Source organism: Sphaeramia orbicularis, chromosome 13, assembly GCF_902148855.1.
Source record: "Sphaeramia orbicularis chromosome 13, fSphaOr1.1, whole genome shotgun sequence".
Classification (NCBI taxonomy): domain Eukaryota; kingdom Metazoa; phylum Chordata; class Actinopteri; order Kurtiformes; family Apogonidae; genus Sphaeramia; species Sphaeramia orbicularis.
The window spans coordinates 27,178,735-27,196,413 of NC_043969.1; the positions used below are offsets into that span (position 1 = coordinate 27,178,735).

The following is a 17,679-nucleotide window of genomic DNA, read 5'->3' on the forward strand; positions in this document are numbered from 1 at the left end:
TCAAACGTAAGAGCTCAGTGCAGTAAAGTCCAGGCAATGAGTTACAGTGTATATAGAGATCATGACAAGGTGGGTCAATATACTTGTGTTTATTAGTGTAGCAAAGCAGGCATGTAGAAAATTTGTGTGACTTCTGAGACAATAATTGCAATTTGGCAAACTGTATATGATTATACATTTTACCACAGGCAAGTTATTGTTTTTTTTTTTTTTTTTACATTTGTCACTAAGAGTACACAACATCAATAAAACACATCATATATTTACAGTTACATATCATCCACATATGTAAACCTCGAAGTATGTCCATATACAACTGTTTTCTAATAGTGTATTTCAGTATTAACTACTTTTTTTTTTTTTCCATTTTAATCTAGAAGTGCCACTCATTTTTCACTTCATTTTTTCTGATTGCATTTTTTCTTCATTTTTTTCTGATTGCACAAATCTTACAAGTTTTGTGCTTCAGACTTCAGATTTTCAGTTTTTAATGTGAGTGACCAGCACTCAGGATATCTGGGCTCTATTATTAGTTTTCAAAGTACATTAGATATCTAATTGCACTTTGGAAATCTTTGTGGGCACTATGAACACATACAATGTAATTGGAACTAAAGTCTTCAGTGCATTTTAAGACAAATTTCTTGAAACATCAGCAACAAAAAGTAAGGTCAAGTAATTCACATGTTCCACTTAAAGTGCTCATGTACATCAATCTGTGGTAGGAGGCAAACCCACAATATCTGTGCTAAAGGATGCATTCAGCCTCATTTTGGGCATATATCAGATCAACTGAATCAGCACCAGAAATGCAAAAACACCTGAATTTGGCGTCAAAAAGCGGCTATGTTAACCTGAGGCTTCACACAGACGTTTGCTGATATTAGTGTAGCACAGTTTACCCCTTTCTGTCACATTTGTGCATACATAATAGTTTCAATATGAACCCTCACATCACACTGCACATTTATAACTTAAAGCACATCGCAGACAGCTACATTATGTCTTACTTCTGCCACTTTGGTAGGATACAAAGTCTTGACAGAATGTTAAACAGCTTTTCACTTATGTTATTTTGTCCTCATTTCATTGAAAGTAAAAGTAATGAAATGTGCAGATTTTAATAATAGATATATATATATATATATATAGTATATATATATCTATATATATATATAATATATTGATAGATATTTCAAAAATGACTAAAACCATGAAATTTGTTTGTCAATTTCAATAAGACAGTGTAGAAGCTAAAAAAAAAAAAAATCTCTAAAAAAATCTCTAAAAATGACCCGGAGCATTTTTTCATGAAGATCCCAGACTGCCCAAAGACAGATGACAACATAAATACACTCAAACCCTGAGATAAGATCCTGATATGGCACAAATAACACCTGACACACCATGCATGCATGTGTAGGTGCAGTGTTCGTGCATTTGGTAGTGTTTAACTGTTCGTTTGTTTCGCTGTTAAGATGCAGCTTTATGTTCCTTCTTCCTTCTGTTTCCTGTTTCCAGTGAACCATAGAGACTCAAAAGCTTCCTGTAAATAACAGTCTTTCCAACGTAGTCTGGAACCTAGAGTCTGATGGTGTCTGCGCATCAGGATGGGACATCGCTGAGGCCATCAGGAGTTTTTCTGGAGGGGGAAAGTAAACATGAGGCATTGTAGGGTCTGTATTAGACTTTAACAGATAATAACTGACTACAACCATCAACTTTGCAATGATACTATTGAGTTTTCCTCACTTTAGGTAAATTATAAGTTAACTTCAGTCAGCCTAAGTCAGTGGTTCCCAACCTTTTTTGGCTCGTGACCCCATTTTATCATCACAAATTTCTGGCGACCCCAGAAATTTTTTTTGTTAAAATTAATTTGTTTTCGATCATGTAATAGTTTGCTATACTATGTTGCAAATAAACATTAATTTTAGATGACATTTAGTCTATATAATGTATATTATTGTGGACGGAGGCAGAAAAGCCAGGTGTAGATTACTGCACAAAGTGAGAATTTAATTTTCCTTGGTCAGGATATTAATAGTCAGTCCAGCTTGGACTTACAAGGCTGTAAATTAATACTGAACAAACAATAACTCAAACTATGAATTATGAAAGAGCTGCAGCATCTTAAACCGGCTACAATGAAGATTTGAAAGATAAACAGAACCACAGTGCTTCAGTTTCAGCTTCATAGTTTGTCATGTCTTTTATGGATTGGGATTGTCTTGACTCACCATACATATTTTTTTATTAGTAAGTTTTTATTTTTATCAATTAATAGAAATTTTAGGCAACCCCATTTGACTTCCAGGTGACCCCACATGGGGTCGGCACCCCAAGGTTGAAAAACACTGCCTTAAGTTGATCTGCAGGCTCTAAGTTATGATAGAATTTCCTTCTTTAGTTACCTGAGACTTTTCACCTTAATTCAAGTTCACTTCCTACTTCAATCTCAGCATAAAAAGTTAACTCAGACTAACTCTAATCTGAATGAATAAACCAAAACAGTTCTTTTTGGGTGCAATTGTAGCACCTCATTTTCTGTTAATTTTACCTCAATAACTGTTCGTATCCAGTTTAACAACTCTTCCACGTTGCTGTAGACTCCTGGCCTATTTTCCCTGGCACAGCCAACACCCCAGCTCACCACTCCTACCAGATTCCATTTAGAGGATGTAAAGAACACCAATGGGCCCCCACTGTCACCCTGGGATTTATTAAACAAACAACAAATCAACAAAATAAAACACTTTTTAACACTTAATACATGCACAGAAGAGAAGTAATATATTGAATACTGAAAATAATCTGCCATAAGTATTGTTAAGTATTGTTGACAGATGAATCGGTGGTCTTTTACCTGGCAGGCATCAACGTTCCCTTCCAGTCTACCAGCACAGATCATCCTTTGTGTTATAGAAGCACCATAGATAGTAGGTCTGGAACACACAGCCCGGTCTATTATAGGGATGTTGGCCTTCTGAAGTGAAGGAGAAATTTTTCCTGAGGGCAGAACAAGAATCAAAGGTTTGAGAGATGGTGTCAACCTCAAAGAAGAAGACAAGTGTCTGTTCCTGTTCACAAAGTGGATGCTGATGATAATAACAGTAATGCCTTTAACCCTCACCATTTTCCTCCAGGTATCCCCAGCCAGTCACAGTCACAGAGGAACCAGGAGCAAGGCCAAGGGCTTTAGGAGGTAGACACACTGGCTTGCGGTTCACTGAAACACAGTAATTATTTATTTGCTTTTTGTTGTAGCTTTGACTATTAATGCCACTTTACTAACAGGTGTCCTTACTGTTCCTTCAGTTAAGTTTTTGACCTTCACTATGTAGAATAATGTAGTTACTGGAAACTCTGACTTTAAACTATTTCCACATTCATCTCCTGAAAAGAAAATCTTTGTCTATGCTCATCTTAGTTTTGAGTTAAGAACATGGCAGCTAGTTTGAAAGTGAGCTGTGGTTGTATTATGTGTAAAGTAAATCATATAAAATATAATTTAAAGAGTAGTTGACCATCTTAAAAAAAATTGGTGTGGATGTTTACATTAAAACAACTAGAGCAGGGATGTCAAACTCATTTTAGTTCAGGAGCCACATTCAGCCCAATATGATCTCAAGTGGGCCGGACCAGTGAAATCATAACAGTGAAAAAAGTAAAATTACATTATGAAAATGTTTATAACAACAAAGTTTCCTTAAAAATCTGAATAACTTGAACAATGTGAAATGTCTTAAAAATTTTTACAATGTTATGCCTCAGTTTATCATTTACACATATGCATTACAACTTACGTTATAATTACAAATGCACAAAACACTTAGTAAGAGGAAGAATATTGGTCAAATTACACTGACTTATCTTAGGATATTTCAGGTTGTTCATATTTGTTCAGGTTATTCACAGTTTTTGTAAAAGGATAGTTTAAATATAAACATTTTCATGTAATTTAACTTTTTTTTTTTACACTAAAATAATTACAACATTTGTTGTTTTCATTATGTTATTATGATAGTATTATATTGGTCTGAGCCTCTTGAAATTGAATTGGTCTGTATGCTGAACCTGAACTAAAATGAGTTTAACACCATTAGTTATTATCTTCAGTATAATTTTTGCATTATACAAATTCATCCCACGGGCCAGAGTGGACCCTTTGGAGGGCTGGTTTTGGCCAAAGGGCCGCATGTTTGACACCTCAGAACTAGAGCTATTACACTTGCAGTCGGATATAAAAACCAGAAGATGGCAGTAAAGCCCAGGGACTGTATGACTGCAGCCTTCTCATCAGTGCTGAACTTTAATTTTCAACTACAGCACAGACTCCAACACATTTTCCCACTAAAGGCAGTGTTTTCTCTCACTATTTTGCTCATGAGTTCAACATTAAATTCTAACCTGATACTGTGATGGGGCTGTAGAGTCGTATTAGCGCTATGTCATAGTCATTTCGTGCTGGATTGTAGTCCCCATTCATTATAATCTTGTCCACATAGGAGCCTCCCAGGGTGCCCATGAAGGTGCGGCCCGACACTACTCTCCAACGGCTGAGCTCCTTTTTACTGCTGCAATGCCAAAAAGAAGAGGAACAAGGAAGAAGTATAAGTTTACATCCTGAGTGTTATGTAAGACCTAATAACAAAGAAATTCAATATAAATGGGCCACTAATAAAGCCACACTGACCCAGCAAAACAGTGGGCGGCAGTGACGACCCACTGCGGTGACACCAATGAGCCTCCACAGGTATGATGACCACTCTGCTGAAGGCTGACCTGCCACGGCCAGTCTTCAATGAAAGCATCTGTACCTCCAACAATACGGTCCTGAGAACCCACACTTCCACAATCTGTAAAACATGTAAAGTTACTGTGATTGATAGTTTGATTAATGTAAGTCAAAATGCAGTCAAAATTAAAATGAAGGTGTTTGTGATAATGAAATACACATTATGAACAATTTAAGCAATTAAATAACATGTAACATTAACCCTATAACACCCAACATATCATATTTGATAAATGAGTTTTGAAGCTCTCTACATGATAAGTGTGATATTTTTTTTCTTGAAAAACCTGATGTATACAATTAAATACATTCAATACACAGATAATCCACCAGGGGGGAGGAATTCGTTTGTTTGTTTCCAGTGACACTACAAGATTGTCATTAATGAGGAAGGAGGTAGAACTTTGCCAATTTTGAAAAGGAATGACCAATTTGTTTGACATGTTTGTGTTATATTATGTTTTTGTTTGTTCAAAAATAAAAACATTTGAGTATTGAGACCTGATGTATCAAATATAATACAAAATTGAAACTCATACAAATTCATTTTTGGATAAAAAAAACAAAAACAAATTGGCTTGTTCAGTTCACTCCAGTTTCAAATAACTGGAGTTCTCTGTCAGTGATTTAATGGTTCAGGCTTTACAGGGTTGAAAACAAAGACAGCTAAAATAATTTCATTGTGGTTTCACTTTTAAATGCACTACCCCTTTTCCATAAAAAATTGTGAAGTAAAGAAGTTCCTCTCATGTTTTATAATTTAATGTTCAACGGAGGGTTGTTCCACAATGGCATCAGTGTAAAAAAAGAGGAATTTGTCATTTTTACAGATTATTCTCTTTCCTCTTTAATACAGTGGTCTATGTTTATTAGTTTATTTGCAATACATTTACAATATTTGTCAGGTTCACATTTCTGTTTTAAAGACCATAAACTATATTATGACTCAAAGACCGAGCTGCTTTCTGTAAACATGTATGGGCCTGTCAGGGTGAAACTATGTCATCTTCCACCCCCCACTAAAGAGCTTCTGCTGCGAGAAAAGGTTGTTTACAGTGTTGGTTAGGTTGATTCACTCACCTGAACAGGACAAAGACACCACAGAACCAGATCTGCACACACTACTGTTGGAAGAGGAAAAAAAAAAATTCAAATATTCAAAGTCACACAAGTTCTGTTCATGATACACAGCAAAACAAACATACAAAACATGCACCCAAATGTTAACCTAACTTCACCCCTACGCTTTGTTTCTGTTTTCTTTGAGTACAGTACTTAACAGTTTTGTTCATTTTCATGTGGATGAAACAGGGGGAACAAAAACTGGGGAATTTTTCTGCTTTTTAGGAACAGAAACTCACAACAACTGCTACCTCATGCATGCAATGTACTCAGCTGAGGAAACACAGTACTGAAAAAAAGTTGCAAAAATACACTAATGAGAAGAATGTGAAACAAAATTAAATATTTAAGTCTCATTTGAAAATGGGAAACTTATCAAACTATCTTATGGGGTTTTTTTTATGAGTCAGTCTTTTGTTTTATCCAAGACTCCAGTATTATTGGTATTTTTCATAACTTTCTAATTGTGAAAGTAGATTAGATTTAAAGGTCACATTACAAGCCATAGTATGTAGTCTGAGCCAGTTCTCTGTGGTTAGAACTAACCGACAAGATGTGCTTCTTTCCTCACCGATCAATCGTGGCCTGATGTATGGGTGTGGTCCCACTGCCAGTTCTGATGGCTGTAAATGGTCCAGTTTTCATGGTGGTTGTTAAAGTGTCCACACGGATGTTCTTGCTACGAGGTTTACTATTAGACAGAAAGGGGGAAGATTTTAGGCATGATTCACAACAAGTTCCATTTTCTATTTCTATTGTCTATTGTTTTTTTCCCCTATGTTTTGTATTATATTTGTGTCTGAAATAAAATAAACTAAATTCTATGTTCTGGATGGAATTTAAACTCACTATGTGTATCCTAGCTGCCGGCATGCTGTTTGTGTATGTTGCTCGGTCCAGTCATCGCTACAAACACTCCGCCATCCAGGGCCTGGGCTGTACACCTGCAGGACACTCTGATCTGACATCAGGCGCACTGCAGAAAGGAATAATAATGAGACAAAGAAGAGAGAGGTCAGATTTCAAACAGCGGTTTTGTATCTATGATGACAGAGACAAAACAAGGAGGAGTCACTTATCTGTTTTACCTGGAAACGTAGTGTTGACCGTAAAACTTGACACACAGGTAATTTCATCCTCTCCTCCAGCGCAGTCATTCTTCCCATCACAGGCTTGGTCAAGTGGGATGAACTTCACAGAACGCTTGCAGAAGAAATACTTGCTGTCGATCAGCTGCTTAACTGAGGATAAAAGGGGTGGTACATTGAAAGTAAATAAATAAGTAAATAAATAAGTAAATAAATAAGCAGAACCTTGCTTGAATGATTTGCAGTAAAATTAATTACATCAAAGCCACATACTTATTGCCAAATATTTGTGAGTGAGTTGCTTAAGTGATTTCATGGGAAATTAATCATGATCACAACATATATTTGGGTACTTTTAGTGACTTGCAAAAAAGCTGTTACAAGGAACTAGAGAAAGACAAAACCACCAACAAACGACCAGTGGATCACAATTTTTGAAGGAATATATACAATGGAAAAAATAACTCACAAACTGCAACAACAAGAAGCACAAATGGACAAAAAATAGAATAAATGGACTGATTACAGAACCTGGAATGGTGGAGAAACTGAATAATGTGAATGTAGCGTCATGTAGTGTATCCAAGCAAGGTTTGTTTGTTTGTTTTTTGTTGTTTTTGCGATTATGTGTTTGTAAAACTTCAATAAAAATTTAAGAGAGAAAAAAAAAAAAAATCCTGATCATGATCTCAGACTCACCAAAGTACCCTGCAGTGGCCAGTATGCCCAGCAACACCAGTACTGTCACCACAGTCAGCAACACTCTCTTCCTCTTCGACGCCTTGTCTGTCTGAGTCTTTGGAGCCGTCATGGGCCTTCTGTGGCGACCTGGCCTTGGAACGACTAAGGAGAAGAAGAAGAGAGAAGAGGGAAGGGAGTTAAATCAGTGCTTGAAGTGGAAGATGACTAATAGAAACCACACAGATAAAGACAAAATATATTTATCTATAGAAGAAATGAGTCAAGAAATAAGAGAAGCTTTCAATAAATGTGCTGCAACATTTTAGTACACTTAGTACACTGCTCAGAGTTTTTACTGATAATTACCAAAAAATGTTCTCAATGCATTAACACAACTCTAAAATACAAACAACACCAAGTTCTGACCTTACCTGCCTGTCTGGGATTCAATGGTCTAGTGCTTTCCTCAGGCAGCTGGGCAATTGTCTGAAGAAAGAATTACAAAGACACAGAACACAAGGTGAACACAAGTGTCGAAACAACTGTGCACAACATGTACGTAACAAGGTGAATCACTGTGATTGTGTAATTTGTTTCCATTCCATATTCATGTTATTGTTTGCATGTACTGTATATTTCTGGGTAATTGCTGCTTTTGACAAACTGTGAGAATAAATGGCTTCTATCTGAATAAAAGCTCTAAATGACTGAAAATGTACCAGAATTTGATACAATGCAAATCCAGAGGCGGAGCCATAAAGGATTACCCATTATGCACACATGGAATACAAGGTGGCACTGTAAATAGTCACGTTACACCCATGTGTCTTCCTGGTTATGACAGTCATTCTTCATGCTGCGGGCAGTTCCCATAATCTTTTATCACTCCTCCCTCCCTCCTTCCTGCTACAAACTCTAGGCACATAGTGGGGTTTAGTGTGGCAGGGCCTATTGGGACCCAGTGAGTAAATCTCCCATTCATTTGCAACTGATATTGTGGAGACAGAGCAGACTAGGATATTCTTGGGTGTAGCGACAGGGGTCACCGCCCTAAAACCACAGGAGCCAGGTTAAAGCCCTGCGACTCAAGTATCACTGAGCGACATATCATCCAGTAACATATAACCTGATTGCATAATTGTATATACATTTCAGTTTGAGTTGATTTAATTACTGCTGCCACCATTACAAAGATCACCTGTGACCATTTGATGTATATAAATGGTTTCCTTTATCCGATATTTGACACAAACATGATCCATATTAGACTCTGATGAACAGCTTTCTTTTTTCATATTGTATTAAAAATCCTGCAAACCCTGAAAGTACATTTGCAGCCATTGCTTATATTAACTTCCACATCAGAAAACAGTGCTACATAAGAGTCAACCCTCCTTGTCTACTGGACAATTAAAATATTTTTAACATCTCTAAGATACAGCCCTCAGCTCTAAACACCACTGGTAAAAGGTTTTGCAGTTTAAGTCCTGGTTTTCCACAGCGCACAAACATCTGGTCGTCACACTGTGTTCATGCTGTTCCCTGATTGCATGAGTCAACAGAGTAAAGTGCGCAATTAAACAAATAAGCATGTTGGCTTATGGGAAACTGAGTGCTACAAGGATACATCAGATGATTTCCCTCGTTTAATGATTTGTGTACGGTACTTTGGCCAGCTGTTAAGATTTTAAAAGCGCTTTATTAATAAAGTTGGTATGGTATGGTATGGTATGGTACAGTTGTGCTCATAAGTTTACATACCCTGGCAAAATTTGTGATTCTTTGGCCATTTATCAAAGAATATAAATGATCACACAAAAACTCTTCTTTCACTCGTGGTTAGTGGTTGGGTGAAGCCATTTAATTCACTGGGTTACAAAAAAATATTTCTTGCAAGTTTGTCTAGGTTTTATCAACTGAATTAGGACCATTTTGCACCGCTAAATCCAGAAATGACATCTGTTTTTCTGTCAGGTCAGGTTTTTTTGCTAATTTAATTTTGAAAAATTTGATCTTCTCACAAAATATAATAATTAATACCAAAATAAGATTGGTAAGCACACTTTATGAAACTTGTGACTTGATTCCTGTTAGGTACAATGGTGTATTCACCGCAGATGTAGCAGAATACGTCAGGCTTATTTTTGCAAGATCTTCTAGTCGAAGCCATTTCATTCCCCTGTAATACTAAAAAAAATTAATCATAAATTGGCAAAAGTAAAATCTTCAGAAATCGTTTATTGCAAGAAATAGGAAAGAATTTTGTATCATATGATGTGAAAATGCCCATAAATGTAAGCAAAAATGTTAAAAAGCCAAGATGTAGCATGGTTCAGAAAGTTGACTTGATTTAGCAAAATTAATGTGATTTTTGGATTCAGCACACCAAAATTATCCTAAATCAGCTCAAAAAACTTAAACAATAAATTTGTTGTTGACCAGTGTTATCAAACAAATGTGTTAGCTCTTTTTAAATCATACTGACAGCAGAAACTATCCAAATGACCCTGACCTAAAGTTCACATACCCTAGTTCTTAATCCTCTGTATTGGCCCCTTTAATATCAATGACAGCTTGAAGTCTTTTGTGGTAGTTGTGGATGAGGCACTTTATTTTCTCAGATGATAAAGCTGCCCATTCTTCTTGGCAAAACACCTTCTTTTCTTGCATGAACACCAGCTTTTCTTGCATGAACTGCATATTTGAGACCTCCCCAAAGTGGCTCAATGATATTCATGCCAGGAGACTGAGCTGGACACTCCTTCACCTTTCACTTTTTTTCTGCTGTCGCCAATGACAGGTTGACTTGGCCTTATGTTTTGGGTCAATGTCATGTTGGAATATCCAAGACTGTCCCATTCTGTCAGGGTATGTAAACTTATGAGCACAACTGTATGAAGATGTAAGAAAATATCGGTTCTGCAATATGTTGCGATATTTCATGTCACAATACTGTATCGATATTAAAAAGTACTGTATCAATATTTTTAGGTATTTATTCAAATGCAGATATTGTGGAGGTTCATTTTTGTTTTTTGTTTTTCTTTATTGTTTTTCTTTTATTGATTATTATTTAACACTTTTTTATTCAATAATGTTCATTCCTTTGTTGGGATTGAACTAAAATACTGTTCTGATGTTAGTTCTGAACTAATAGAATATGAACATTTGAACAGGATCTTAACTGTAATGTCTGTAAAACAGAATTTCAGTTTGAACACAGCAACATTTTATGATATAGCATTAGATCCTGTTGGGATCCAATAAAAATGTGTTTAGTATTTGCGCAGATTTCTGGTGTAATTCAATTCTTCAAGGAAATAATCATTTAAAAAATGTGATGTGATCCTGGTATTGTGATTTGTATCGTATCGCCAGATTCTTGCCGATACACAGCCGTACAACTGTATGTTTTCCACCTTCAGGCTGAATTTCTCTGCTGAATGTGGGTTGAGTGACTGCTTCCTGCTCTTTAAAACACATGCTGGTTATAAGCATAAGACAGCAACTGAATCAAACGAACAAAGATGAACAGAATAAGAAATGACACATATTACAATTAAATATCTATTTCCTGCAAAACTTTGTTTCTCCTATGAATAAAAAATACATATCCTCCTTATCATACCCTAAAAATCCTACTTTTCATTATGAATCACCAACATCTAAATGTTACCGCATTTTGAGATTAACTTAAAACTAGTTTCGTGGGTTCAAAGGGTCCAATGCTTTCACTTTGTGTTTCTGTGTTATTTTCAGTGCACCTTCTGTTGCAGTCAGATGAATAGTACACCATATGTCTTTTATTCGTCAGTGGGTAATATGACTCATCATGTGGTAGTGTTAGAAGGTTAAGTATCACATCAGTTTGTCTGCTAAGGGGGGTATTTGGAGGTTTTCAGTTGATGGTTTATGGTTATAGACTTGACAGTTTGAAGTCCATGTCCACCTACCCACTGTTCTTCTCTTTTGTCATGTGTTCACACCATTTTAAACATGCTGTAATTCATAGTGTTGGATATTAGTTGACACATTCAGGGCAGAATTTGATAACAAAAAGATTTCTTAGAAAATCGCTGCATAAAACTACCATATGGTAATACAATTTTAACCCCAATACATTGTATATTTTCACTTCTCCTATGAGCAACAGGTGAATTCCCTCATTTGAACACTGTTGCAAAACCATTTTCATATTTCTTTATAAAAGGAAGTGCTTAATGTCAACTCTGAAGCGAGAGAGATAAGACCTCATTGGTGTGAAAAAATAAGCACTGTTTTTCGTAAGAGCAGACTGGCAATGAGCTGTCAAATGCAAGACAGATCAGTGCATTAGGCTCCATAATGAGAGAGGGGGAAAGAATGTAGCGGGGCAGGTTTTTTTTTTTTTTTTTCAGGAAAAGGAGGGAAGGGAGCTGTGTCCTTCTACATACGGACTGTTTTTGTGGAACAGACTTCCTTTAAGCATTATGTAAGTCTGCAAGGTCTTGTCCAACCTAAATTCTAATAACCTGCTTACGTCAAAACCCAGACACGTTGCTACTTTCCTGTATGTATAGGGCACTCATTCCTGTCTCAGATTTCTCCCTACATTTAAACCATGAATGTTTCACTTGAGTGCATTGGGCCATTGATAGGAAACATGAGAGCTGAACACTTACATTGAAATGCTATTTTATTTCATATGATCAGTGCGTGGTGGTATAATTTGACTTTATATAACAGTAAAGTGATTCCCTGACACCCTAACTTTTCAACTTCCTGAAAAGATTGTACTTGTTTTTGCTGTTTCTAAAAAATGGTGCAGGATTAAAAACTGCTGTATTGTGCTATATAAATAAATAATTTAATTCTTATTATTTTGAGATACACACCCTATTACAAGAATAATACATACTCATAGGACAGGAATCACAGGCATTCATAAGTGATACCAAATGATGGTGAGAAAAGACAGTGGAAGAAACCAGGTCATCATCACCAGGTCTGGGTATGAATAATGGAAAGAATAAAGCCTGGATAAATGAGACAGGAAAGCAAAGAAGAAGTGGGAGGACTTCCAACAAGTGAAACCAGAAAGATGGCTGCAGAAAGTCACGTCGCTATGACTGGACAAATGCATACCAGAAAATACAAGTTAGATTTTGTCACGACAAGAAGCTAGGGCATGTTGGGAGTATTGCACCGAAAACCGTCAGAGATCCAATGACTCAACCAGGTTAAAAAAACAGGTAGTGTTAGCCAAGTGAGATGTCTAATTTCAATAAATCCTGTTTACACCTAAGACTGATTTTGTTTCCTTTTAAGGTGGACGGCCCCATATTGTGGATTCTATCCTGCTAACCTGCTGCTCAGGAACAGATCCAGCTCTGGTGCAAAAGCATAACTGGGTCAGCCACAAACTACCTCAGCAGACCAAACCCATGACACTGAAAACCTTTTGTTCGGAAGAGGTGTTCCTCTTTCTGCTTTTCAGCTTTGTTGAAGTGTTTGCTCCTTAATTGAAACCTTGACAAAAGCGCTTTTGACAAAATACATGCGACATATTAGACTGGCTTTAATCAAAGGCTAAGATCTAGACCAGGGCATTTTGCACATGCTTAGATATATGGAGACAAAAGGTATACAGATATATTTAGTGATAAAGGGAGCAGTGCATGCATCTACTTTGTCCTACTAATTTATAGAGATAAGTATAATTATTTTCAGCATAAACAGTATTATCTTAAAATCATCATACATGCTCAACCTATATTAAACCTTTCAAAAGATCTGTTCATAAAGCCAGTCCACATCAAAATCTGATAACACACATCAGCCACAGTCTACTTCATGTTTGTCCATTCAGTAGCAGATACCAGCAATATGCAAAACATGAGTCCTGTAACGAACCAGTGCAGAAACCGGTTAAGCACATATGAGCAAACACAGATGACTACATGTTTTTGTGCAAAGTCAAATGACTTCTCCAATGAAAACTGCTGACCTTTATGATTTGTCTTCTTATTTATTAAGTTTTTTTCTCCATTGTTCTTTTATAATAGTGAAGTATACTGTACATTGAGAGTCCACTTCCAGTTTCACTCACCCACATGATGCAGATATCCTTATTGGTAAAGCTGAGATGCACCACATCAGACACTGAGCAGAGAGCGAGTAAGGCTCCTGCTCCCTGAAGGTGAGACTCTACTAGAAACTTGCTGTTCCTTGTATATCTTCTTTGTTGTTTTCTTCTGAACCGACTGCTCCTCTGGCTTACACAACAATAACGCTACCTGTTTTGATTTAGTCCCTCTCTCTTTTCCTCACCTTGTCTTCCTTCAACAGCATAAATTAACCCAGTAAGAAGGGAGCCTAACTTTCCTCTGAATCCCTAAGGCTGTAAGAAAACGCTAGCCTTATATTTCATCCCTCTGCTGATCCACAGGGAGTGTTTTCAGTGACCTGCTGACAAAACAAAACTGAAGTATTCGAGGTAACTTGACACTTAAAACCCTCCTCTTTCCCTCTGTCTTCACTACCTGTGCAGATTAGCTCCTCCTCCCGCACACACCCTTGCACTCCGAACTTTTTAAACCCTTAAGACATAATCATACTGTCTCTTTTTTTGCCCTTCACTGCATGACTCCTCTCCAGTGCTTCTTTGCCTCTCAAATGTGACCTAAACATACACCCACACAGCCATCCATCTGCACAGATACAAATACATGCAAACCTGCTGAACCTTGCATATCATATGTACACAAAGTAAATTACAGCTGTGGTCTGTGCGATCTTCCCTGAGGCTAAGGTGTGTGTGTGTATTTTCATCTGTGTTGTTTTGACAGTCTGATCAAAAAGTCAGTTGGTTTCAACCAGGGGATCCTGTCTAACACCAAATTATGACTCATACTGTGTCATGTTGGAAAATCTGAACAGGAATACGACAATTGCAATCAACCTTCAAGTGTTTGTTCTCAAGGGGAGAATAAGATTCACTGGACCAAATACATTCTTTTAAAAAATTAATTTACATCTATTCCCTGCAGGTTAAATTTTGTAATAATGCTGCAGACGTAGACACACCTTAGTCACCTTTAAAAGGTAAAAAAAAAACAACAAAAACAAGTGCTTGGTCACCATGGATTGGATTGTGGCCAGAATTATCACATGCCTGAAGGTTTCAACCCACAGGGACCAATACAGCAGCAGATTTCTGTTCTTTGCAACTGAAGTGTAAAATTACCTTTTCAAAGCTTGTGCAATGACCACACTGGTCAGTAGGTCCATGCTTGTAAGAATTAAACCAGTGTGGATGTTATGGGACAGTGAGCATAGACAAACAGACTGGGTGTGTGAGAGACAAAAGAGCAGTTGTCAGAAACAGCATCTGATTTTAGTGACTGACGTGAAATAAATGAATAAAATGCAACAATGTACAAGTTCACTTCAAACCAAGGCCTCTGCAACAGCCTGGAATCTGAGGAGTTTGGATAGTCAGTTACCAAAATGTCTTTAGTGACCACCTTAGTGTTTAGGAGTTCTGACAAATTTATAAAAAAGGTAACAGTTAAGAAATATAAATTACATGTTCATATACGATGGTGGCCAAAATTGTAAGAACACCTGACAGATCTGATCTTTTTTTTTTTTTTTTTTTTTTTTACCTCCAAAACACAATTTTATTTCATAATATTTATGAAACATGCAGGTGGTTGCTCTGAGATCAACAAACATCAGATGAAGAGAATCATGCTGTTTTTATCAACTTTTAACCTTAATATTTTCGTAATGAGCAGGATATGCCTTGTACATTCTAAAGAATCACACAGTGTCCTAAGACTCTTGTTTCGTCATCAGTTTAACCACAATTGCATCTGACAGTGATTACAGAAATAATTTGGCTTCTTCGGTGAAGGAACATGATGGTGTGACACTGACAGCGGAATAGGCTTCGCTTGTTTTTTGTAGGAAATTTGGCATAAATCTTCCTATGAAGGATGTAGGCTATTCAGTGGTTTATAGAGCATAATGATAACTTTGTACATGTTCATGTTTTATCGGTGGCTTAACCCTTTATCGGGCATCTGACTATTTTTGGTAATTTCCACGTGCATTGCAAGACAGTGACATCAGCAGTTTTACAGTGAGGCAACAATATCAGGTCCAACGTGGTCTACAGGGTCTGCAAGGTCCACATTTGCATGAACAGTGAGAGTACCTGCTTTGTTAGGCACCATGGTGTAATGGTACGAATGGAAGGAATGATGTTCAAAGGGATAATGTGTACATGTGTTTTTCTTGTACTTTTATATATACTTTTATTTTATTTTATTTTATTTTGTTTTATTTTATTTTATTTTGTTCCACTTACAGGTAAGGAACCAAATATGGTAACTTCACTGACCTTAATTTTCTACACAACAATAAACATTTTTGAACAATTTCACAAAAGTAATAAAGTCTTGTTATTTCCTCCAATAACACACTAAGGTTGAAACTTTGAATTTCAGAGTATTTTGATGAGTACCCTATAAAGGGTTAATAGCTGACTGAATAATAGAGAGCACTGCATTCATTTATTACCTTTATTACCTTTTCATGCAAAGCTCTGGGATCACTACAGAAACTTCTGACTTGCCAAACAGGTTATGTTAATTATTAACATTTTGTTAACTATTAACATCAACTTGAGGCTTTTCCTTCAACATGTATTTACAATACAAATAAAAATCAGTGCAAAAATTCATTTTGATGCATTTTCTAACAATTGTTTTAGTGATGCCGATATGTCCAGGGTGTACCCCACCTTTGCCTTTAAGTACCTGGGATAGAATCCAGTGGCCCCCGTGGCCCTAGTGAGGATAAAGTGGGTTCAGATATTGAATGAATGAATGAATGTTTTAGTGATAACCCTACAGCATATTTTAAAATGTGATGAAAACTGAACAACAATGAATTTATGAAGAGTCTGTGATGATTTCAGAGGAACCTAAATAAGGATTAGCTCTGATAAGACTGATGGGATTTGTCCCTTTTATATTACATGCAATGAGCAAAATACATACATACATACATACATGAAAATCCTCCCTTCTACCAACCTGCAGTTCTAAACTTAGAAACATTCATATATTTATGATGAAAAACTTTGTAGGTCCTGCGGATATGATCACCACTGGAAACCTTTCCTAAAAATAGGTTTTGTGACATACTTAAAACCATAAACCGCCCACTAAAGCATCAAACAAACTGCAGTAACCTGTCCTTATCAGACATTATAGGTTACTAAAGTTTAATGTAGAGACTTGATTAGAGATTGATCAAAGTTCTTTCTGAATCCACTGTGTTTGTAAAATGACCTGAACACTTGTACCTCCGTCATCTAATCATTCTAACTAATACTTCCCTGCAATAGGAATTTCACACAAACACATTAATTACATTGATGAGTCAGGTAGCGTAAACACCAGAACTCACTTATGAGAATAACACTGTTACACCGTTGCTCATAAAGTCGTAATATATATGTTTTTTGACACGTTCCTCTAAAATAACTAATCACCTTCATCCATGTGCAATGATTACATACTGAGTCCCAGTTACACAGTATCTGTCAAGAATAAATCACATTATCACGATCATTTCATAAGAAGAGGTAAAAATAATCTATTCCAACTTTACGTGCAGCTCCCTTATTTAAATCCTAATTTAAACACCCTTATTTAAATCATTGTGTTCGTCCTCACCTGTTTAGAAGCTCAGTCAGTCTATCATATATGGCAAAGCATTTGGAGGTAGATGAACCAAGGGATGAAGAAAAACATTCCACACGTCTGATGTTTTGGTATGTTTCTCAGAAATAACGTGAACCATCCTTTTTATTGATTCTGGAAACACCCCCTTTGTTCTATCCATCCCACCTTTTTACCTTTTACTTCCACAGCAAACAGCTTATCTCTATAGCCCTCTCTCCCTCCCTCTCCCTCTCTCTCTCTCTCTCTCTCACAC

The 17,679-nt window shown here is 36.6% G+C and overlaps 1 protein-coding gene across 2 annotated transcripts; it reads right to left on the minus strand.

Moving 5' to 3' along the window:
* Nucleotides 1-177: 177 nt before the first annotated feature.
* tmprss4a (transmembrane serine protease 4a) lies at nucleotides 178-17,440 on the minus strand. 2 transcript variants are annotated; one of them, XM_030151177.1, is made up of 13 exons: nucleotides 17,418-17,440; nucleotides 8,121-8,175; nucleotides 7,708-7,851; nucleotides 7,009-7,161; nucleotides 6,770-6,896; nucleotides 6,492-6,611; nucleotides 5,879-5,922; nucleotides 4,697-4,859; nucleotides 4,411-4,577; nucleotides 3,134-3,229; nucleotides 2,867-3,009; nucleotides 2,561-2,713; nucleotides 178-1,642 (listed from the first exon to the last, which is right to left on the minus strand). In XM_030151177.1, exons 3-13 carry the CDS (start codon nucleotides 7,817-7,819, stop codon nucleotides 1,631-1,633), a joined length of 1,290 nt encoding a protein of 429 aa, XP_030007037.1. In that variant the 5' UTR covers nucleotides 7,820-7,851; nucleotides 8,121-8,175; nucleotides 17,418-17,440; the 3' UTR covers nucleotides 178-1,630. The 2 variants fall into 2 exon arrangements, with proteins under 2 accessions (XP_030007037.1, XP_030007036.1); XM_030151176.1 differs by lacking the exon at nucleotides 17,418-17,440 and adding an exon at nucleotides 13,778-14,270.
* Nucleotides 17,441-17,679: the final 239 nt, after the last annotated feature.

Excerpts from the sequence above, each read along its gene's own strand:
- tmprss4a (XM_030151176.1), bottom strand. Across the intron at positions 5,923-6,491 it reads CATCAGGCCACGATTGATCG|TAGTGTGTGCAGATCTGGTT; the intron begins GTGAGGAAAGAA and ends CTCTTCCAACAG. Across the intron at positions 4,578-4,696 it reads GCCGCCCACTGTTTTGCTGG|CAGTAAAAAGGAGCTCAGCC; the intron begins GTCAGTGTGGCT and ends TTGGCATTGCAG.